Source organism: Gymnogyps californianus, chromosome 1 (assembly GCF_018139145.2).
Source record: "Gymnogyps californianus isolate 813 chromosome 1, ASM1813914v2, whole genome shotgun sequence".
Classification (NCBI taxonomy): domain Eukaryota; kingdom Metazoa; phylum Chordata; class Aves; order Accipitriformes; family Cathartidae; genus Gymnogyps; species Gymnogyps californianus.
The window spans coordinates 57,325,733-57,350,764 of NC_059471.1; the positions used below are offsets into that span (position 1 = coordinate 57,325,733).

At 41.8% G+C, this 25,032-nt stretch overlaps 1 protein-coding gene across 2 annotated transcripts in view; it reads right to left on the reverse strand.

The window, feature by feature from the left end:
- The window catches only part of ABCC4 (ATP binding cassette subfamily C member 4), a 153,114-nt gene extending 129,178 nt beyond the window's left edge, over positions 1–23,936 (reverse strand). For both annotated transcript variants that reach the window (XM_050912787.1, XM_050912778.1), the window contains exons 1-6: positions 23,863–23,936; positions 9,917–10,027; positions 7,575–7,695; positions 6,712–6,936; positions 1,619–1,708; positions 1,010–1,173 (exon numbers count right to left, since the gene is read on the reverse strand). In XM_050912787.1, the coding sequence (XP_050768744.1) occupies positions 1,010–1,173; positions 1,619–1,708; positions 6,712–6,936; positions 7,575–7,695; positions 9,917–10,027; positions 23,863–23,936 (785 nt within the window). The remainder of the gene's footprint in view (positions 1–1,009; positions 1,174–1,618; positions 1,709–6,711; positions 6,937–7,574; positions 7,696–9,916; positions 10,028–23,862) is intronic.
- Between the last annotated feature and the right edge of the window lie 1,096 nt (positions 23,937–25,032).

Below are 25,032 nucleotides of genomic sequence, written 5' to 3' on the forward strand. Positions count from 1 at the left end.
TCTTCATACCTAGCCATGCAATGGCAATGCCAGTCTCAACACCTCTGGAAAACTTGTTTTAAAATACAACTTGAAAACAACAGTAACTCACTAAAAAAAGTTTTACTTCTCCAAAGAGATAGAAGGAACCCATTCACCTTGAACACAAATGCAACAAAGATGCATAACACTACTAAGCATATGCGTACACAGTAAAGGAACACAAAAGCATTCCCATTTAGATGCAAAAGCCGTTTATAAACTCATGATGTAAGTAGAGCATGATTAATTACATAAGAAAAAGAAAGTTAGGAAGCAATAACATTGAAGATAATTCGATATTCCCACTCAAGTCTTTTTTTTTAGGAGGAAGTCATAGAAAAACAAACTAAATTTGTCTGATAATGGAAAATTACTGCAAACTCATTTTATAAATATCTCCACAACCTAGAACCTTACAGTTAGAAACCTCATAGCTGGCATCAAAACCACCATCATAACTTTTTTCTTCCTTTCTCTCTCAGTTCCTTCCCCTTTTTCCTCTCTGCATCTTTGTCTTGGAGGAGAGAGAGCAAGATCTTTGAATACAAAACCTTCAGAGCTTTTTGCTGCAACTCCTGTATCACCATAGTAAGTCAAACTTACAGCAGGACTGACAGTATTGCCTTTGTAGTAACCACTCCCTAAGCATCAATGCAGGAAGGCAAAGCTCAACAAGTTACACACAATTCTATGCCAACATCTACAGCAAGGTAGCTACAGAAGTAGCCCAACTCTTTTAATATACTCAACAGCTAATGAGTAGCAGATATCCTGAGCACGTCTGGAAGACAGACCGCTTCAAGTCCCTAAGCAGGAATTCAGAAATCTCACATTAGCGACTATGAAAAACACCAGCAAAGATAAAAGACAACGCAAAAAACCTCACCAGACAGAAGCTGATCTCAGAGCAGTACTCCACCTCCATTCAGTATGCACATTTTAAAACCCAGGACAGAAAATACCCACAAACCAACATGTGTGACCTTACCTTAGGGAAGAAAAAAGCCTCCCAATGCAGGTCTGGACAGGAAGAAGAATAATCAGAACTGCCATTCCGGCAAGACATGATGGGCCTATCTCCATCCAGAGAAGTACTGTTACTGCTACAGCTTGAATTGGTCCAGCCCACAAGAAGTGCAAGAAAATCGTTACCTAGGCAAATAGTTAAGAAACAAAAATCAGCTTTTGGTCTTAGCTAAAAAATTAAACCCTAATAGCACAAAGTTGAGGAAGCACCTTTGCCTGCGGCAGGTACTGAGGCATCCAGTGAGAATTCTGCATGAGATTCAGAGACCTGTATGTACGCAGAGGTGCCTAACCTCCAGGAAGTAAGCAAATTACCAGATTGATTTTGTTTTATCTTCATGCACCAACATTTCTCTGAGCTTAGGAAAACAGCAGGAAAATATTAAAGGGGGAGCAAAAAGTATGTTTTCCTCCCATATTTTAAGAGAATATTTCTCTTCCTATGATGTTCGAGAAACAACTAGAAGAAATGTTCATAAGAAACACTTAATCACCAGTTGTAAACAAAAACTTCTTCACTCAAACCCCACAATTTCTTCAGCCCCTTGGAAAGATCTGTAATACTTCTTACCTGATCAAATTTGTTCACATCATTTGACAGAAGGTTTACTATTTGACCAGTGGTAGTTTTTGCCATAGCTACGTTACTGAGACGAAGTGCCTAAAAAAGTCAGAACAGTCTCAAATTGTCACAGCTGATAGAGCACAGTACACCTATATACAGAAGACTCAATACACAAATACAATACCGGGGCAAAAGCTGAAGGCACATCTCAGCTTTTGCCTGAGACTATCTGGGCACAGTTTAAGAACCTTAGATAACGTGTGGGTTAGGTTAAATATTCTGAAGAAAGTTCTTAAGAAGAGAGTATAAAAAAAAGTCTAGGGAAGGACTGTGAGAACAGAAGTGCCACAACTATCTTCATGTCTAAAATGATTAAAAATGGGAAAATACCAACATAGCAAGTTATTAAAACTAAACAAAAGAGCCTGTAACTTTTCATTTGCATTGCTCTCCCCCATATTATGAGCATCGGTTCAAAACAGGAACAGAAAACTCCACCTGAAGACCAAATTAAAATCAGGACAAAGTTTGGCCAATTGAAAGAATTCTGTTTTGAATGAGATTCCTGACAGAAGACAAAAAACCCAAGTTATTCATTTTACACTATCAGTTCTTGCTAACACTGCAAACTGTGCTTTCTATCTTTGCAAATCAGAGTTAATATCCCTTTACAAATTAATAAATATTTCCCTTGTTAATAACTCTTGTAAAATCATAAGATTTCTGAATTACATTAAATGAAGTTTAGCACATGCTATGAAAAGCGACAAGAGTAAATATCAAATATTTTTATAGGTTAATAAATAAGTTAATCAGTAGAAAATAGTATGTGATTATAAAATACCCCCCCAAAAATCACATCTGGAAATATGCAGTCTGAACATTACTGCAAAGATCCAAACTGAAATAGCTCAAAGATGCAGATAACAGACTCTGCTTCCTTCTACACCTGCTAGAAAGAAAACACAGTTTTGCAGCACAAGTAAAAAAATATACAAAACATGTTATATGTTTTCCTGTAACAGGAATAGTTCACTCCTCAAAAACACTTCCCATTTTTAAGCAGTGCACATCTACTTCTCCCTCTCCAAACAGTTATTAACAGGATTCCTTTTTCATCAATAATCTAACCTGAAAAGCACTAATTGTTTCAAAAATACTGTTCCAGTATTTTAAATCAGGTGCAAGAACATCAGTCATCAAAGTACTATTCAAAGCATCATTTCAAACAAAGTGCCTTACATTTCTTGCACCTCGCTGTTAGGTTACAAAGGTATTAATCACAGAGGGAATCCCAACCTTAACTTCATTGAAACCAGCAGGCAGAAACATTTAAAACTCCACTAAGAAATTCCTCTGATATTCCAATAATAAATCTAGGATACTAGGTATATGAGAGACAAGATTGAATTATTTGAGAAAAATCATTGCTTCGTTCCCTGTCTTAAGCCATTTGTCTCTCATACATTTGAAAACCCCCACAAAGCTGCCTGCAGGTAACGCAGCCACAGCACATCCACGTTTCTATCATGTTTACTCCACACCACAGATCAAGGTTGATAAGCTCCTAGAAAAGCTGTTACATATCCATAGACCATAATAATAGGAGTTCAAGTGATGCATGTTTGAAGAAGTTGCCCACCAGGGTGTGTTTACAGCACCTACTGCTACTTACTCCTTTACAACACAGACATATCTGCTATTTGAGGTCCACCTGAGCCACCCAGGAGAACGCTGCACTGGTGTCTTGCTAGTGGCCCATGGCCTGGGTCTGTCTCGGACCCACCACTCGAGTCACCTTTCTGACCTCCTCCTAGCTATTTCAGACACAGGCAGCAAAAACAGTTTCAAAATGTACTAGCCCAGTTCATTTTGACCAAGACAGTCTCAGGAGGAACTATGCAAGCATCTGAGCCAAAAGGAGGGTGCTCGTCTGTGACCGATTTGTCTTCTCAGCGAAGAGACAGCCATTCCCATTGCCAGTGGCAAAGCAATTTTAGTCTTTTCTTCCCTTCCTGCTTCAAAACTACTTTTGAAGTAGCACTGTTTTGTTTTGGTTTTTTTTACGTGAAATAAGCCTTACATTTTCCTAGCTGAATGGACCTGTCTAGACTGCAAAGTATACAGAAGCAAATGGAAACATTGGACACAAAGCAGCAGTTTTACTTATATAACCGATTTCTACCAAAAAGTCCTGTTTTGGTACTTTCCCTTTCTACCACATTCGAAACACAGCACCATACGAGTTGCTATGAAGAAAATTAACTCTTTCCCAGCCAAAGTCAGTACACTGTGGCTTTAAATACTGCTTTGACCACAGCATTTATAAATTCACTCCAAAGGTAAGAAATACTACTGAAGATTATCTAGAGCCACACATCTTTTTAAAAAGCAACTGTAGTTTGAACTGACATTTTATTTTACATTTGCCAATTATCTGTCTGTTTTCAGCACAAAGATCTGCTTGATTTTCTGTCTATAAATTTTCCATACAGATGTATTTACCAGCGAGCACCCTTTCTCAAGGAAAATAGGTTTTAATTATAGGAACTAATGAGAGCCGTTTGTACACCTGATGTCTTAGGTTGAACTTCTTTTTTTTCCCCCAGATGTAATTGCACAGGCCCAATTTCAATTCTTTAACCATTCTTTGCCTTCTGTACTCCCATCTTAGTGTTTTAATCTTTCCCTGCCCCAAACAGTTAATTCAAAAGCACATTAAAAAGGGAGAACTGACCATAGAAAGGAATAATAAATATAACTGTTCAGTCAAATAACTCCTGACACCTTTTTGGCTGCTTTCTGTCTCAACCAACTATTCCACAGCTTAAACTGCTTCAGTGTTTATTCTGAACCTCAAAGAACTTTCAAAAGTCTTCAAATAAATAAATAAATAATCAGCCTCCCATAAGTAGCCTTTGGTTTTAAAACACGAGACTGAGTCATGAGACAGATTCCATTTTCATTTTTGTTACAAGCTTCCTGCGTGCATCACTAATACTTCCTACTGATCACAAAACATCTTGGAGTACAGAATTTTTGCAAGTGAGATTTTAACTTTCCAGGAAATGAAAAAGGGTCTAAAACTTAAGAACTATGAGCATTTGAAGTTCTCCATTAAGGATGCTGTCTCGTCCAACCCATTCATCCTTGCAAATCCGAGTTTTTATTTATTACAGCAATTAATGAACACCACAAAAGTGCTAGTAAATTAGCATCCAAATTCTTTCAAAAGCCTCTATGAGGATAAAGAGAAAGTATGACCTATCTATAAGCCTCAGATAATGAATACAAATCATTAGAAAGGTTTATCAATGTTCTGCTGTGACCTCAGTCTTCAACCTCAGGAGTAAAGATTTATGAGATGAGGGGAGATTAATTTTCCATTTCATCACATCTCTAGAAATAAGGGTGCACATTATGAACATTTCTTTTCAAAGCTTCTAAGCTAATATCAACACAGCAACAAACAACATCATTATATACATATTTCATGAATTTCAAACTGTTATGATAATCAGTTTAGTAAATTAATACCTTAGAGAGATGTTTATGTACAAGAAAGCAGTGTGCCATGTTAGAGCCGAGTTCCCAGAGGATAATTTCCAAGGTATCAGAAGAGGGAGAAGAATAAATATGTGCATGAAAAGCAATCACCACTTACAATGGGGACATTTTTACTCTCCTCACTTTACTGCTTTCCCCCAAACCTTCGCATGACCGATACCAGTAGCCAAGAGTTTGCCTGAAGTGGATGGTACCTATGTTTAATGGTTAAAATAACATGGATTTCTTTACATTCTAAAGAAACTTTACAGTCCTGATCCTCCAATTAAACTTCTTTGCTGAGGAAAGAACTGGCAGGTCACTATTCTAGCAGCACTAAAGCTAGAAAGATAGGGCATTTTCCCTTCCGGCATCCCCATAGGACTTCCTGTTTGGAAGCGGAGACCGGCTCAATGGTTTGGGTATTGCCAACAGCTTCAGAAGAGGGAAGCAGACATTTACAATTGGTTTGCTTGTTCCCCTAGAGCACACCAAGGCCAGCACTTCATCCTGGATGTCGCTCAACTCCTTCCTGTAGGTAATATCCATAACTTCTCTTGTTCCACTTTCCATCTGACAGTGGCCTCGGCTCCGTCTGTAGTCGAGGACAGCTATTTCTTGATCAGGACACACAGACAGCAAAGAAACCACAGCTTACTCAACATACTTTAATGGCTTTAATGAAGGACTCCAGTGCTCCCACAGTAAAACCAGTAATTGATACTGAAAAACGGCTCTACCCTACATTTAGGATTCAGCTTGATTCTGAACCGTGTCTCCTCTTGCCCACTCCTCGACTTCTTCCCCCCAAGTAGGAGGGATACTAAAAGTGAAGACGCCGAGCATCCCCGCCAGCCTGGAGGGGGCAGCAGCAGTACCGCAGTACTTGCTGCCTCTCCCTGAACTAACCTGATGGATGCCCCGCGGCGGGGGGGGGGGGGGGGGCAGCCTCTCTGACCTGCAAAGGAGGCAACTTACTAGTTCTACAGCACTGCTGGAATAAAATATAAATAAATCCCACCATTAACCACAACAGGGGCGGGGGGGAAATTGGACAGTGAAGCAATTCCCAGGCAACTCAAGAGTGCTGAAGCAGATGGTGACAGCCAAGCGTAACACCCTCCCCTGGGATGAAACTGCAGGGCTGAGTAACTGCCAGCATTCCCTGGGAGCTCTGCCCCTCTCCTGCTGTATGCTGACGGCCTCTTACCACTCCAGCACACAACCCTTCCACCAGCAATGGGGGGGGGGGGCTCCTCTCCGACAGCACGAGCACGTGAAAATCAGCAGCTCCTCCTAGACTTTAGGGCTATTTAATTCACCACCTTCACTAGGAGGACTGAAGCTGTCATTCAAACACCATAGTACCAAAGAGAGACCAAAAGCACGTATATACATTTAAGGTCTGATACATATTAGCACGCATCACATATCTACAAATGAGTAACTTCAATGGAACTGCAAGCATGAACATAACAATTAACTATATTTTTAAACTCCCCTAATGAAATAGCTGTCAAATGCCAAATATACCTGTAAACAGGTTTGCTTACCTTCCGATAAATCATATGACACATAGCTACCCTCAGCTTCATGCCAGCCCGCTGTACATGATAGAAGTATAAGTGGTGCATTATAGCTAGAATAAGCGTGCACACAGATAGAGCAGCTGCGTAGCAATATGCAAAATTCAAAGCTACCTCATCTGAGGAATCATAGTTTTCAAAAAAATTAATAATTTTTCCCAAAAATATTGGCTGAATTATTTTGAGGGTTTCCTGAAAGAAAAAGAAGGGGAAAAAGTGTTAACAATTTCATCTCATAACCATGCTGCCCAAGTTTGTAACCAGGCAAACAAGAGCCAAGTACTGCCGCAAGTCACATCCCATATTATTTTGTCCTTATTGTGCTCTAAAATGTCAAGCCAATTTTTATCAACACATATAATCCAAAATAAATGTTCTACATTAAAATTTAGCTGAATCTTTAAAAAGAACTCTCTCAATTACCAATAAAAACTTTGATGTTATAAAAATTGCATGAATATGTATTACACTTCCATTTTTAAAGATGACTGTGTTCTTTACAGCCATTTACATATAGCAAGAAAACCCTACTCAGATACATAAAATACAGCTAAGCCTTACAAAGCAAGTCAGTGGCTTGTAATGTCTTAAAAATATTGCACTGAAATCAGCTCTCTGTTCCACATCCATAGTCCCACAGTTATGACTCAATTTTTTGGTCTCTACAGGGCTGTAGCTCTGTTTCACTTCTCTGAGAGAGTACATGAACATTACAGATTCTCTGAACAGCCCAGCATGAGGTCACCAGTATGTATCATGCAATCTAAGAGGCCAGGTTTCACACTGCTGTTAGCAAAGAAGTGTGATGTATGACATCTTACACCACTTACCTCAATCATTGTGAAAATTCCAAAAACTAAATAGGATTTCCAGTAACAAAGAATAATGGCTTTTGTTAAATGTGGTGTTTTTCCTCTCTTTTTTGCTTTTTGCACCTCTTTATCCCAGTACCTGACAAACAAAACACAAACAAGCTGGAGGACAGAAGTAAAATCACAAGGCAATTACCTGGAATAAAATACTTTCAGACTTACAGCCAGATTGCCATGATCACTTTTATACAATAAAAAAAAAAAAAAAAAAAAAAAAAAAGTTGTCATGTTTTCTCATTCACATAGACACATAGTACTTAAAATTATAGGCCTATTTGCTCTTTTATAATCACAAACAATTCACTGCTGTTGACTACTATCGCCTTTGACATATTTGCAGATGAGGAACCCTTTCTTTCTTTCTTCCCCTCTCAGTTCAGACAGCCACTCACCTTAGTTAAGAGCCTATTATCATATGATCTCCTGACTATGGACTAAACTGAGGCAGCATGGAGTGTCTTTATCTTCTTATAAGCTCTGCACTTCCCCAGAAAGGTTGTGATGCACAACCCTTGCTCATGTCTGGCCCTTTCTTTTTTCCACCATGTGCTTCAATGAGGACGAGTAGATATGGCACAAGAGCAGAGGGAACTGTCTGCAGCAGTTTTGTCACTTAACACTCCACAAGTCTCTCTCTGAAGGCAAGAATTACGGCAGCAGAGTGGCAAAGACCCTTGCATTCCCACATGTCTGCCCACAAGTAGGACGCAATCTGTTCACATTAAAATCAAAGACAGTAACAACAAGGATGATTTTAACAAGAAAGTATCAGAAATTAAGCAGACTTCTTAAAGAACGCTCTTGTCAGACAGGATACTCCCCCTTGCTTCTGGAGGCTAAACGTTTTCTGCGAGACCCTCTGACCTTGCTAGTTTGAGGGCTGAAATGAGTCTAAGGTATGAAAGCCAAATTATTTTGCAACAAAGCACACAAGTTTGAAGCACACAGTATGGATAAGGAAACTTTTTTTTTTTTAACCCTCTTTTTTTTTGTTACAAGGATTATAGAGTTATTGTCTAAACGCCTTGAAATCAGAATTGAAACTGTCTAGATTCTGTGGGGTTTGCTGGCCCAAGAGAAAAGGCTACTTCCTTAGGTGGCTATTTATGAATTATATTCTCTGCTTCTTGGCCAAGTACACTAAAGAATTAAAAAAACCTCTTTTTTTTGCATGCTGTATTTTCTACCATTTCCTGACTCATGGCAAGTGTGTGCTTTTACTGTAAGAATCATTGGAAAGAGTCCATCTTCCTCCACAGCAAACTCCCTGAACTGCTTCAAGACACAACCATGGAATTTGGCAAAGCTCTCCAGCTACAAAGATGTTAAAAGCTGCATTCCTATGAGCTTGTCACTGATCCTCTTTCTTCAGTTAACTCATCCAGAGCAGGATGATGTAAGACCTAGTCATAACCTTTCATTTCTGGATTCTTTTTACTTCTTGAGGTGTCTCTCATTCCAACCAAACTATTAGGAAAGGTGATTTGCTCCACCTTCAGCATAAAGGCAAGAAATGGCAAGGCCACACTTTCTTAATACAGAGGCCACCTTTCACTAGGAGACACCTCTTCCCCTAACTATATTTAACAAAAGATTATTTGAAGACAAAAACCTTCTCTATTGCAAGGTTCAAGACAATTTACATAAACTGTTATTATTGGAAGATAGTTCACTATTAGAAGAAAAAGATAGATCCTCCTGGGTCCATAACAACATGAATTGGTACACAGTCCATGAAAGAGTATTTATAACAGAACAAAAACACCTCCTAGATGCAAGCTTTTAGATGTCCAAGGCATTTACCAGAGTGGCATATTTTCAACATATATATATTTATATACACACATATATAAAGGGCACACAGCTGTCACTTAATTCAGTTTGTGCTCAAAACCAAAACCAACAAAGAAAAAAACCTAAAACTTTTTCCCCACTTTTATACAGAGAAATTTAAAAAGTTTCCATAGCTATTCTACCACAGGCCAGAAGACTCACATTAATTTATTAAGGATTACTGCAGTAACAGTTGATGAAAATTCTTCTTTTCCAAGCATTCTGCAAAGTGTCAAATTAATGACATAATGGAAATACTCTAATGCATTTTCATTATGTATAACTTGAAAAAATTAAAATGCTTCCACGGCAAACAAGTTCTAAATATTACTCTTAGTTTCTCAGTATTTTTAACAGTAGACCTTGTTAAACTTTACAACAACCTCTTTTAATTTTAGAACAGGAATAAGACTCTCACCTTCACCAGCAGAAATACAATGAAAGAGAACAATTATTTTTCTCCTTACCACTGCAATTCCTCTCCCAGCTTCTCTGAGGAATCTTCTGGCAGCACTTTATACATATCATCTTCTTCAAGCTTCCGTTTATGGCCAATAATAAATAAGGGATTCAACCACCTATTTAAATAAAAAGTATTAATAAACTGATCAGCAGACCAAGAGAGTAATTTTTTTTTACACACTAATTTAATTCTTTTACCTGTTTCTTCCCTCCTCTACTCCTGCGTCACTCAACATTCACACATTTTACTGCACTTTTCTCTTACCTAAGAATTAAGTCACCTCCATTTTACAAATGGGAAAGCATTTCCCACTTCCTAAAGCTGTTTATGCCTCATAGCACCTTACTGCCAGGCGTCCGGACAGCCAGCGCAACTCTTCTTGGCCTTAAGGCAACTGTTTTCTTACAGAGTTTCCTTATATTTAAGGAAAATTAGCATTCCTTTAAATATTCAGGAAAAAACAGAACTTAATCCAACTATTAAAATATTGACAGGTTGTAAATAAAATTGTAATACATATTAAAATACATTTTTTATAACTAGCGTGGCTATTCCTTTACCTGAGGAAAAAACTAACTGCTGTTCAACTGCCATCTTGACAAATATTAAAGGTCAGTAACGTAAAGACAACCACTCAAATGTAAAAATGGCTAAATAATGGTTTATTACTAGAACTGATCTTACCCATGTTTGGAAATATAAACAAAAAGCACACTGTCACAGTGTGTAGGTTCAAGAAAGGAAAATATTGTCTAACAGCTCAGTTTCCTTAGTGGACAGATTTTTAAAGGCTCAGTATTTTATGAGAGTGCTTTGAAAACAAATTGTAATAGCGCTACTGTAGGTTTGTTGGAAAATGCAATATTTTGCTAGATCAAATAATACTGTCAGAGAACAGTAAGACTAGCTTTTATGCACCTAGATCCTTCTTCAAGCCTGAAACACACGTCAAGGAGGTCCAAACGGTTTCAGTTGTGATCCACAGAGTAGATGGATGCATGGCAGAAAGCACAAAAGTGACCAAGTTGTCCATGAGATGGAGCAAAAGAGAATGACACCTCTGAAACCAGCATGGCTTAGTGGGAACAGGGGAGTTAGGGAACTTGCAGTTTGCCACTTGATTTGTCTCTCTACTGAATCCATGATACTTGGTTTCCAGGAGAAATGTGGATTTTGGCTCTCAGGCTTGTTTCCTACAAGTACCTTCTCAGTTGGTCAACACACTCAGAACCAAGAGGTCTGGGATGGACCTGTTTTGGAAAAAAAAACCTCTTGCACTCACGGCAAGGTGTTTGTCTGATGTCAATTGCCTGTGAAAGTTCATAACTGTTGTTTAGTTTCTGATGCTTAATTATTCCCTGACTTTACCAACACAGTTTTTAAAAGAGCACCGGGTGCACTAGGTGAAGTGTATTATTTTCTGGAAGGCCTACATGTGAGAATTCAAAACTGGGATGGTTTACAGTGAGGGCATTTATTTATTCACAACCACAACAGTGGTTATGAATACTCATCAGCTAGCTTTGCATTTCTTGCTCAGGCATGTTCCAATTAAATTTTGTATACACTGGCTTACAAGAAGTTTGTTGATTAGTTTTAGAGAGGGTGGAGGGGCAGGCTGAACCCTAGAAGAGGGAGCTCAGAGAGTTTCTTCGAAGATAGAACTGTTGCAAAAACCTTCTTCACAGGCTCCATGGCACAACTGCATGTAAAAAATGGGATTAATAGTGTTTTTCCTTCACTACTTAGCGTGTTAGCACAGTGTTTGTGTGACTCATTCAAAGATTAAGTCTCTATCCTTAGAGTAGCATCTTTGATGCCTAAGAGCCCTTTTTAAACTCTTGGAATGAGTACTGAAGATCTGTATATGTGAGCTGTTAAGTCCTCAATGTATGTTAAAGGTACAATTAGAAACAGAAAGTACTTGTCAGACAAGTCTGTTGCTTAGACTGTATGGTCAAATAGCATGAGGACCCAAATCACTGCCACAACTTCCCTACAGCTCCTCACAAAATGTCTCAAAGATTAATTGGTCCAACCAGCAGAAGAGCTTCTGCCTGGTTTGACACAATGAATCCGCTCCATTGAAACATTTCTTCTTCGGCCTCAGTTCTTGCTGCTGACCACAGGTAAAAAGCAGACATGAGGCAAATAACCTCAAGGCCATTCAAACAATTTCTGCCTGCTGGACGAGAAGGGCTCTATTTGCTCCAGGACAGACAGTTACGGGCAAGATCCGCAGACTTCAGTTGACTCGTGGCCGATACCAAGTGTTCCTCCTCTTGCATCATCAGTATTAACCTACAGTGTACTCCATACACAAGTCACAGGTCTCCCTTCTGACAGAGAAGGATAGAGAACAAGTTATCTTCTCAAGCTCCTTTAGCATAAGAATCAGGATGAGGCAGACCTTTCAGGAAAATACAGGGATAAATCCTTCTCACATCTATGGAAATGGTTACGAGATTCCACCACCTACTGCTGCCAAGGTGGTGAAAACAAAAATTGTTCTGACATTTAACAAGGAGCATAAATAGGATATTTATTACAGAATTACAGAATGGCTGAGGTTGGTTAGAAGGGACCTCTGGAGGTCATGCGGTCCAACCCCCTGCTCAAGCAGGACAACCTAGAGCCGGTTGCCCAGGACCATGTCCAGACAGCTTTTGAAGATCTCCAAGGAGGGAGACTCCACAACCTCCCTGGGCAACCTGTGCCAGTGCTCAGTCACCCTCACAATGAAAAAGTGTTTCCTGATGTTCAGAGGGAACCTCCTGTGTTGCAGGTTGTGCCCATCGCCTCTTGACCTGCCACTGGGCACCACTGACAAGAGCCTGGCTCCATCCACCTCGCACCCTCCCTTCAGGTATTTATATACATTGATGAGATCCCCCTGAGCCTCTCTTCTCCAGACCAAACAGTCCCAGCTCTCTCAGCCTTTCCTCATAGGAGGGATGCTCCAGTCCCTTCATCATCCATGTGGCCCTTTGCTGGACTCTCTCCAGTATGTCCATGTCTCTCTTGTACTGGGGAGCCCAGAACTGGACTGAGGACTCCAGGTGTGGCCTCAGCAGTGCTGAATAGTGCTGTCCATTATTGGCATGTAGCAGAATGCACAGAGGAAAATAAAAGACACTTTAAAAATATACTTAAATATACACTTGTAAAAAATAAAACAATATTCTTAATGTTACTTTGTAGAACACCATTCCTTTACTTATACTTTTCAAAACACGGTTAAAAGAACCACAACCCAACCATAGGAAGAACAATGCTTCTGTTGAGGGCAACTGCTCTATCCTGATGTCAGTTTGATTCAGCACTACAGCCAACAGCAGCAGAAAATGTTGACCACAGCCGTAGTGTAGCCCACTTGCAAAGTAACTGGATGAAGGATAACAGTCTCAAGTCTACAGCATTACTAGAGTCATCTAGCTTATCCTTTGGCCTTAAACTCTCAAAAAAACTTACTGATGATACACCCACCTTCACTGAGTTCTTACAGTTTGTAGCAAATCCATCTGTCTCCCCGTCTCCACACCAATCAAGTACTATGCATACTATGAGGCTGAATTTCCAAATTAAGTAGCAGATGGAGATAATAGTGCAGGGTAAAAACTGCCAAAAATCTCAAGGTTTTCAGACTATTAGTTCCAGTGAGACCTAGTGCAAATTTAGGGCTTCTCACATTTTTCCGTTAGTTAAAACCGTAATTTTGAAAACAGTAATATATTGCACTACAACCTCTATGTTAACATTAAAGAAGGCAAGGAAAACCAATCCAGAGTATGCAGAAAACTGTGGTAATTCATTTTGTGACTCATTTATTATAATGGACAATATGGCAAAGACTCAGCACAAGTCCACATGTTTCTGTAGGGTTAGGAAAAAAAATGCATAAAAAGAAACAAAAATTTAAAAACATCACCCATTGTTGAGCTTTCTGACTACTCTCCCCCAAAATACTGATCTTCAGGAGCTACTGCTATGGAGGTCTTAAGAGTATAAAAGCTTTTAACAGTATGTTGTGTTACTGTAGACTATACTTGAAGATCTTTAGAAGAAGGTTAAAATTTTTTCTTTTCGAATTTCAAATTACACTTAGTCCTTGAAGAGCTTTTAGCCCAAGAATGAGGTCTTCTGTTTGTCCACTGCAAATTCTCAGTACAGCAAGAACAGTTCAAATTTCACCATCTCACTGATGCATCCTGAACTTCACGCTGGAAGGTCTACTTTCAGACAGAAGACTTAGCAGATGTTCATATTCAGTCATTAAAGTAAAAACTTCCACCAGGATGCCACATGCAGATTACACCCCGTGGAATTCTCTGCACTTAGAGCAGAATGGAGACCAACCTATTTCACACAGCCTGCTGTTACTGGAGTCACACACTCATAACAAGCAAACGAACCAAGCCCTTCTCTTGCCTGAAGGCTCAGTTAAATTAAAGAGTGCTGTAAGAGGACTGTTAAAGGAAGCTGGCAAATAAGGCAATGGCCTACAGAAAGAACATCCCTGAAACCTCAACTTAGCCATAAAGGAAGACTACTCGTTAGAGTGTTATGTCTTTTGTCCAAACAGAGATCAGCTAACACTGACCTCTTCAAGGGGGGATAAAAAAAAGCCCACAGAAAAGTAGAATCTGTTATGAACACAGAAACTGTGCAAGCTGCATTATTCTTCAATAAAAAAGCTAAAATAATAACAAAATTAAAGATGACTTAGGGAAATGGAGGGAATACATAGACAGTGATGCAAACTACTCCTCTTATCCCAAGGATGGGCATAAAATGGACTCGCTACCAATCGAGTAGACAGTAGATTCAATCGCCTGAAGAAAGAGAGAAGCAACGTGGTGGGGAGGAAGACTCACACATCAGTCCCACACTTCTATATTTCCTTCTGAAGAAGCTGTTCAACTTAAACAAAAATAGGACCCCTTAGTCATTGTGTTCTCTTTCCCCAGGTACCTTCCTGTTCGTGAAGAATTTTGACTAATTATTTGGTCCTTACACATCGCCTCATTTTAGTCATTCTTTCAAAACACAGGGTTCACATGATGCCTTTCAAAGAGCTTAGCCCAAATTTTTGCTAGCATAAACTACACATAAAAATGTGAATATCTGGAAGAATCCTGAGTACCTTCTGTTGTGCTGGGAATGCCTCTGTTCTATCAAGGCGATTAGCTGATCAAATACATCAGTCTGGAAACAAGCCCAGAATTAGCCCCTGTTACTGCCAGAATACTGATGTCACTAGGAATAAAGATTAAAAAATAAACTAAAAAAATCACTCTGTAACCTGGTGCAAACCCAAGAGATAGCCAACTGCAAAACAGTAACTCACTGCTCTGACCCCAAAAAGCTTTCCACCTCTACAGCAGCACCTTGGGCACTGATTAAAAAAGAAAGTGATTCATTTCTGAACCAGCAGATACACAAAGACCACAATATAAACATCCACTTCCTGCATTTCCCTACTCCTGGGCCCTGACATTACACACCCTGTAACATTACAACACAGTCAACCAGCCACAATTTACTTGGTTGCTCAGGAAAGTGCAATTTTTACCAGCTGTAATTAGAGCAACTCCACCAGGATTTTGGAAGGCCTCTAAGGTCTGCAGAAAATGCTAAAAAAGACAATGTTTTCTCACCCTCATAAGAGAAATGAGACCTCAAGGCGAGGTCTCAAGTCATCCCCTTCACGGAGACAGGGTGTAAAAGAATCAAGCCCTGCTATCCGAAAGGCAGGGTCATTATGCAATCAGAATAGTCATGCTACTCTGTTTCATACATGAAATAAAATTTCCTAAATGACAAAGCTTTTCAGTTAGGTTTGCTAGTGTCCCAAAAAAATTTCCTTTCAGCCAAGGAAGAAATACATTACAGACAGATACATTAAACTAATCGCAGTGTCCAGCTCAACTGGTTCATTAACCCACAGATGGGACCTGCTGTACCTCTGGATTTATATCATGTCCTGCTTGCAAACGCTAAAAAAAGTACCATTCTCACCCTGCAAAGCAGGCTTGCAGAGCATTCCAGAAACCCAAGCATATATTGCAAGCTCTTCATGAACTGAGAAAGTTTGTCACAAAACATCAGCCAAGAAGCATTTGCAATTACATTACAAAGCTGACATAAATAAAAAACGTCCCAAGATCAAAGGATGTGTCTGTTGGGGCCCTGGGCGCACCCAGAGGCTTCAATTGCCCTGACCAGCCCCACAACAGTTACACCATAGTCGGTCACTAACATATTCCTCTGCGCAAGTGCAAAATTTTGCTCTCAGTTTCACAAAAGCCCCTGCTTTATCACTGGCCAAGTCAGAAAAATCAGACTACGTGGACTACTTTTCTAATTAGAAAAATCTTTTCTTTTTGTCCTTCTTTATTTGTAATTATAGGCAGAATTCTAACTTTTGGGTAATTTTACAGTACCCAGTCAAAGCCACATCCTGTATACTCTCATCAACTAATTCCTTAAGGAGGTGGTTTACGAACTGCATTTTCCCCATTCCTCTTAAGCCTATTTGTGCATTACATTACAAACGTCATCTGTTTACACTCAATGTCCAGTTATTTTTCAACAGTGGCACAGGAGAGTCTTTGTTTACAGAAAATTCTTCTGTAACACTAGGATTTCATCTCCTTGAGCAGCTTGGAAGCACTACTTCAACTACTAAGCTGCAAAGTAATACGCATTTCTTTCTCTTTAATCACCTACTTTGGAGCTGGTTTTTTTGTAAAATAAACGGGGTTTCTTCACGGGACCTTTTGATTATAAATCCATGTTGCTTATCCTCCATGGCTTACCTCAGGTGTCTACCTGCTTCGTTGTACTGTTCTTTACCCACCTTCGTGACCTGAAGTTCTACACCAGCAGTGCAAATCCAACACTGCTATGTGCTTGCTCTCAGCCCAGAGGAGCACTGCTGGGATGGGAAGTACAGACAGAAGGACACACACTGACAGCCTCCAGTATTATTTTGCAAGAATTCATAAATATCACCGCAACAGTTTGTAGTCATCATGTGATTTTTTTTTTTTTTTTTTTTTTAAAACCTCTCTCTATTTCACATGCTCAGCCATTCTCTTCAGTAAGCTGCCTTTTCCCACTTCCCCTTACCAAGGCAGTCATCTACAATTAATAAAGTAAACAGAGTAAGTTCTGGTGTTTCTTCACATACTTTTCAACCGGTGTTTTGGTTGCAACTTCCCTCCTCTGCTTACTGCAGCTTAAACAGTAGATATTCTCATTGCTTACAGTAGCAAAGAATAGGAATACAATGAAATTACTTCAAAGCCATATTAACTCAAAAACACCCTTCAGGCTTCCAGTTCTAATGCCAGACTGTATTAACCTTTGATACCCAGCTTCATCTCATCTTCCAAGCTGTTGCTTTTTCACAGCACAGTGTAAGCAGCTAAGTTGCTGAACATTCACTTTCTGATGCTGACAGTAACTCAATTGGTATTTGATTGCACTTATTGCAGGCTATTTTCATGCTGTTCATCTACCCTGCATCAGCCAGGTATGAAATATCTGATTACTCTAACATACTTCCTGATATTCCAGATGGCAAGAAGTACAAACAGGGCAAGGAAAGGGGGGGGGGGGGGGGGGGGGGAGCAGGGAGCATACTGCAGCTAACATTTTCTGCAAGGCCTGGAAGCAGGGAATGGAGGAGTGGCATCACCTGTACCTGTGGCATTCCAAAGACTATCATTAAAATATTGATTCCAAACCCAGCATCCACATGCCAAGAACAATATTCAAAATACCAAAGATTTGATGCAAAGGTCTGAAGATTATGCCTTATAACAATAAATTTTAGTAGAAGCTATTTATTGAAGTAGGGCCTAAATAATCACATAGAGCAAAGGGAAAAGAGTTCTTCAGTTTCACAGAAAAGAATTGGTCATCCAAACAAGTTTTTAATCTCAGGTTAGTTACTATTGAAACAACTTAGTTGGAGTGGGCAGTTTCTGCATCATTTGAAAAATGCATCTAAAAACTGTGTTATAGCTTACATACATGTTTAATAGAAAAAAGCAACCACAACAACAACAAAAAAGGCTCAAACACTGAAACCAAAGTTATGCAGAAAGTCTAGTTGAGCATAATGGTCTCTGATTTTAATTTCCAAAAGAAAATGCAAATGCTGAAACCTAACGGTAGCAATTTCTGTATTAACTTCCTTTCTGACAAGTAATGGAAACAGGAAGAATTAAAATCACCTGTGAGTTCACACTGGTACTACAAGTGGTTGGGTGCTAGGGATACAAAAAAAAAAAAAAAAAGATGATTGGTCTTTTTAACCTTCCACTCCCAAAATCTAATTGTGTTATCTCCCTCTTCCACTCTACTTAAGGCCTTTGAAGAATTTTCCAGAATTCGGGAAAAAATTGATTTTTGGAAAAAAAGAAAAAAAACAACAAAATACTAATTTTGATGTTTTGCAGAATTATAAGATCGTTTTTCATGAATGATAAGATGCTTATGTAGGGCATCAAAGCAAATAGCTCAGTGCTTCATTATACTCAAACAGTCATCTAATGCATATCTAAGCACAGTATTACTGTAGATAGCAAATGTTAAATTCGATAGTTTATACACACTGCCATATATAATCTATTTAGCACTCTTACCACATGTTTTAACTTCACTAGCTCATAAACGATGATTTTCAAACAATATTTTCTTCTGCATAACACAGCTATCTTGCAATAAAACAAGCAAAACTTACATATGAATGCAGTAGTTCAAGAGACTGAATGATTCAAATTTGAATACAGGATATTAAATTTCTGATAATTGAACAAACAAGGCATTATCTTTAAAAAAAGTTGTACGTATTATCCTCGGTCTTCTTTCAATCAGGAGGAAAAAAGAAGCAAGTGTGATTTCATTTTTTGGATATTGAAAATGTGTTTTCTGTTTATCTATACTGCAGATGCTTACATATTTCTTTAGAGTTTCTAACAGTACCACAATCGTCCTGCACCAATAAGTCAATACATGAACTAAAAATTAGCTACCTCAGAGATCTTTATAAAGTGGCATCTGTTAGGAGTCATCACTGCACCAATTTCAGGCATTGCCAGCGGGAATTCACTAGATATCACGCAAGATCCCAGGCAAATCGCAAAGCCTCATGCTGCTTGGTATTTTCGTTCGTTACCTGAAGTAAATGTAAAATCCTCACAGGCAAATCTATTCGCTCACACAGTAAGGAACATGGATCAGTTTTAACGGTGGCACTGCTGGACTCCAGCTGGAACTTCCAGGAAAGGCAGTGAATTCTTTCCCTAACTTCTTTCAATGGAAGGCAAGATACGCTTTTGAAGAGAGCCAAGTTACAGGACTAAAACGCAGGTGATACTTAGGCTTACTCAGAAGTCCAACTAAATCATTCCATGGCCCTTCAGATTCTAAGCTATGGGGTGAGAGAGGAGGAAGAAGTTAGGGAAAGCGTGTAGTTATTTACACTGCTACAAGAGAAGTGTGTGACATGACTGCATTTGGTCAGACAAACAGCTACATACCGTGCAGTCATCACTGAAAATCTTGGGACTTACATGTCTATGCTTACCCCATTCAGGTCACACTTAAATCCAAAGGTAAAGATTTTTTTTACTCTTCTCCCACTACACTCCAAGTCAGAGCCATGAAGAAGACTTAGTGGTTTTGTCATTTTCCCTAAAGCACGTGGTTAGTAAGCCAAGAACAATGGTGTCAGACACCAACAGGTAATGATAAAGCAATCATTTATTCCTTGGAATCATAACTGTGCAGATGCCTTGGAGCAAGTTTTCAGTTCATGTTTTAATGCTGTTATTGTAATAGCAATTGCCACATGTCAAGTGATGACGTAAGAAAGCATCCGGCCTTAGGATGCTGACAGTGTCCAGTGCTCCAAAGGAGCTGAGAACCTGTCATAGTCACAGTGAGTCTGCGACAGATAAGTAATTACTACTATTACTAAAAATAAATTATAAATATATGAAATTTATCAGGACTTTAATGTCTTCCACTTCTTTGAACAAAAACACTGGGTATCCTTTCCAGGGTGTTCCAGCTTGCCCTCCTTCTCATGTTATTAATGAGCCAAAAGTTATCCAGTCTTTTAAAAATTCAATCATAGCCCATGTTTTTTCACTTTCCACTGAAGTGGATTAGATGCCTGAACAACAGAATGCATAAAAATTCAACAGCTGTATAGCTAGAACATCTTTGATAAATCAAGGGAGCAGATGCTATAAGCAAATAAAAATATACCTGCTACTTAATGAACATGCAAGCTCAAAGATGGGTTAATAGTTAGAAAAGAGAAATACTCTTACTGTGTACAGTTATTAATTTCATAATCCCCACCCCCCCCAGCAGAAAAAAAGATGTGAAAAGTGCTATTCTCAACTGCATAAAGTATGGAGTATAAGGCTTTTTAAACTCAAAACACTTTCTACAACAGAATAGCTGTTTCAACATGAAAAACACTGGGCTGAATTCTCTCTTTCTTGGACAGACCTAAAAAAGAAAGCAAATCCTCCTATCCATCCTTCAAAGCCCTCATTCTCACCAGCAAGCTGAGCCAGCAATAAAAAAAACCAAAAACAACAACAAAACATAGATGAAGTAAATCAGAAATACACCCGAGCACTGCTAGCTCTGTAACTGAACTACCAGCCAGCGCTTAAAGAAGTTTGGTGAGCATGGGAACTTGTGACTCTGAAGGTCAGCAGTTACAGTAATATCTGGAACATCCAGAACAACAATTTGGGCTTCGATAATCCTATGTTAATATAGGTAATTCAGTGAGAGATATGGAAAACAAGAGTATTTTGCAACTGCCCTGATCTTCACACTTCTGTCATAAATAGGTTTTTATCCTTGTAACATCCAGACTAACATTACACAAGGCATGTGTTATAAAAATAACAATATTCACACACTATCCAGATCCTCCTCTTTCCCATGCATGTACTACTAGAGCATTTAATGTTCATCAAGCTCATACTTGTCAAAGTCACAACCCAAAAGCAAGAAGACAAGCTTTGAACAATGGGAGAAAAATGTGTCTTCAGCCTACACACTCATTACCTTAGTTTTATAATTCAATGAAAACATGACTTCTTTTCTCCTGTGAGTTTGATCCTGTTTCTGCCAGGCAATAAGTTTAGCTTTTCTTCTGCACCACTGGCAACAAATGAGAGGGTGCTTCCTTACAATGGCAAAATTGCAGTTTTGGAGCAAAATATAAATAAAATAAGAAGGACCCTTGCCCAGCTACCTGCAATGCCCTACTTTCTACCCTCACTGACAACAAGCAGCCAACACCTTTGGAGAGCAGAGCAGGCACACTCGAGCAACCGCATGGTGGTGGTTGCCGCTACTCCCAGGACAGCCTTCCTCAAGCACTGTTTTTCCAGTTCTCCAGATGAAAACATCTCAAAACATCCTGTGTGAGACAGCAGTTAAAATGCAGCAGTGCCAAAGTAGTACTCAAACAGCTGTCTGTCAGACACTATACCCTTTGTAGAAAGGAAGATAATTCTTAAAGCTACCCTTAAAGTTAGCTTTATAGCTAATGAAGGGTGTTTTAATACTTCCCTGGTTTTATGTAAAACAGTATAAACTTGCAGAAAAGTGACAGACCCTGCTTACTCAACTTAAGCCATCATTTCAGCTGAAATTTTCACTAAGAAAATAATAATGCTTTCTGACTAGTAAATAACAACGATATACTGGTATTTTTCATGACCACATGCAGCACAGGTAAGAGAAGAGACTTTAAAAGGGTATTTCCACTGCTGTGAATTATACTGCTAGGGAAGCCTGAAAAACAGTACACGGGGCAACTTCTAAAGCTTTTCATACCTGACTAAACCCTTTTTCAAAGCACAAGCCCTACAGTTGTACACTACCATCTGACTGCAAAGCATGAAGTCCCAATCGATCTCTGGACTTTCAGCAGGCCTGTCATCCCACAAGCACAGACTTCCACCTACTCTTCCCTTTGCACAATGAGAAACCTACAAATGTGTTTGGGGTAAAAGGAACCTTTCAGGGGCTTGCCTAAAACCTGGGAAATTTAAGGTACTTCGTTTTTGCTGTTGAACACTTCACTGCAATACATGGAGATAGATACAAAAGGCCTAAAAAAAGGATGATGGGAGCAGTCAGAAAACTAGCTACAAGCACTGCATACTTCCTTTTTCAGGTCTAGCTGGGTTGTTTTTGGCAGAACTACCAGTAACACCACAAGATCCCAGCAAGGGAAAGGGAACAGACCAGAAGCAGCCCTGGAATGCTACGTGGCCAACCGAGGTTCATCCCATTCTGTCTGGATTTCCTAGCAAAGCTGTTTCCGACACAGGCACCCCTCTGACACCACGGGTGTCAAAGAAGAAATTACAAGTCAAAATGCTGAACACAGGGAGTTCTGCACAAGCACACAACCTCCTTTTTTTTTTTCTTTCTTTCTTTTTGCATAGAGTACCTCTGAGGACATATCCTTGACTGAAAGTCTGTTTAGCTAAAATGTGTCAGGGCTTTTAAAATCCCCCTACCTTCTAAAAGGGATTTCTGCACCTGCTCAGAGTTGCTTATAGGATCAAAGAGTTTTTTCACTTGTGTTTCAGAGGCTTCCAAAAAAAGAGCCTCATGTGCCATGCCCTCTCTTCCTTCCCCCTCCTCCACCAGATAATACAGCATGGTGAAGCAGAATAAGCACTACCTCCGTAACTGCTCTCTTCCAAAGGGGGTCTGCTAAGACAGACAAGCTTGATGCTCTCCCATTTCACTTTGCACATCTTTTCCTATTATATTTCAAAACAACTAAACTGTTGAGCTGTTATTCCTCACTGCTTCGAGTAGTTATATGTATCCATGCCAAGGTCCCCACTAATAAGAGAACAAGGACTAACTTTGGAGTAGTAGTCATCTGGTCCCATAAAAATTTGTGGCGACACCGTAACACCCCCTGCCTTCGTTCTGTGACACCTTAAGCCCCCCTACAGCCAAGGCAGCCGACTGCAGCTGAAGCGTGAATGAGAGCAGCCAGGCTGCTGCCCAGCCACCCCTTATACCGAGAACCTCCCACGCACTTATGCAGTTCAGAAACCACCTCATTCACGGAGGGGGAAAGCCCCACGCCGAGAGTGAGATTAGCAAGCCTTGCCGAGATGAGCAATACCTGGCCGCGATCCGTTATGCAAGCGGGGAAGCAGAACAATGCCAGGGAGCAGCCCTGCACCCGGTGCCGGGCCGGAGGACCCGGGCGAGGAGGCAGCGGACGCTTCCGCCCTCCCCGCAGCTACCGAGGGAATCAAACATGTGCTCGAAGGGGGCGACGGGGCCGTGCTCGGCGCCGCCCGCCCGGCGGAGGGCTGCCCTGCCCGAGGCGGGCAGGCCCCCGGCTGGGCTGTCCCCCAGACCGCGGCCGGGGATTACCGCCCGGCGCGGGCTGCCGGGTTCACCTCAGGAGACCTCGCTCCGCCTCGCCTCGCCGCGCCGCGCTCCCCGCAGCCACCTGCGTGCAAGGGGTCGCCCCGGCCGGCAGGGCTGACACGCCGGGCCCGCGCGGGCGGGCGGGCGGGCGGCAGGTCGGGGCCGAGCCGCGGCTGCAGAGTCACTGCCGGCAGGCGACGGAGGAGCGCGGGCAGCGCCAGCCGCCGCCTCCCATCCCCCCCTCCCGCCCGCCGCCGGGGCGCCCGGACCCTCCCGGGAGCCGCGCTGAAGTGCGAGCCGGGCGGCCCTTAGCCGGGGCTCAGCATCCCCCCGCCGCCGGCCAGGCCCGGCAGCCGAGCGGCCAGGCGAGGCGAGCGGCGCTAAGCATCGCCGCGGCGGCGCCTTCCCCGCCGGCGGGCGCCCCGGGGCCGCACCTCGCGGCGGCGCCGCTGCTGCTGCCCTCCCGCCTGCCCTCGCCCTCGGCCGGGCGCTCACCAGAAGAAGAGCCGGGAGCAGAGGTTGGCATCCCGCAGCGGGTTGGGCTTCTCCTCGCGGGGCACCGCTTCCATGCCGCCCGCCGCGCCGCGCCAACCCGCCCGCCCGGCGACGGCGAGGGCGCAGGACCAGAGGCGACTTCCCACCGCGGCAGCCGCCGCCGCTTTGCCGCCGGCCGGCGCTGTTTCCGGGAGAGCCGGCACCCCCCCGCTCGTCCCTCCCTCCCTCCGCAGGACGCCTCCTGCCGGCCCGGCTCCCCCGCGGCGCCCGCCCCAGCGCGGAGGCTGAGACTGAAGCTGAGGCGCCGGGCAGCCCCAGAGGCCGCGCTGGGGCGGGAGCCGCCCCGCGGCGCTGCGCTGCCGAGCTCCCCGTGGGAGGGAAGCGGGGCCGCCCCGCTCTGAGGGGGCGCAGGCGCCGGGCGGCCGTTGGTCACTTCAGCGCGGGCCGAGCCTCCGGCGGGGGAGAGGCGGCTGCCGGAGCCGGGGGTCCTTCGCTCGTCTCTTCTCCCCCTGGTTTCTCGCCTGCGTGTGCCCCTCGCTGATGAAAAGCATCTCCTCGGTGCGCGCAGCACCAAGCAAGGCGCCCACGCGCCTTTTTGGACAGAAAAACACGTCGCGAGTCAGGGGTGAGTCCGGTTTAATGGGACCAAACACCACCAGAAACGCTTGCTGTTGCCTCTCCTTCCCAGTTGTTGCAGATACTTCTATTAAAAAAAAAAAAAAAAAAGACTCCTCGTCGTTTAACAATGTTTAGGAGAGTTTGGTGGTATAAAGTAGCTATTTAATTCCAGGAGATGGTGCATCGCAGAAATCCTTGAGGCAATTCTCAAAAGTTCAGCAAGTGATCACCATACTCCTCTCCAGTACTGTCACCGTGGACTGCCACAGGGAGTATGACGGAAAGGAGTAGAGGAAACTGCAAGAGACCAAAGAAAATAGGAATGTGGGACATGTATCTGAAGTAACCAAAGAACTATTAATCTCCATGAAAAAATAATTGGCAGAATGGGTCCCTGCCATGCTGTTATTTCCCTCCAGTCTCAGAATCACAGGGCAGTTGAGGTTGGAAGGGACCTGTGTAGATCAGCTGGTCCAACTGCCCTGCTCAAGCAGGACAGCCTAGCGGCAGTTGTCAGGGCCACGTCCAGACAGCTTTTGAAGATCTCCAAGG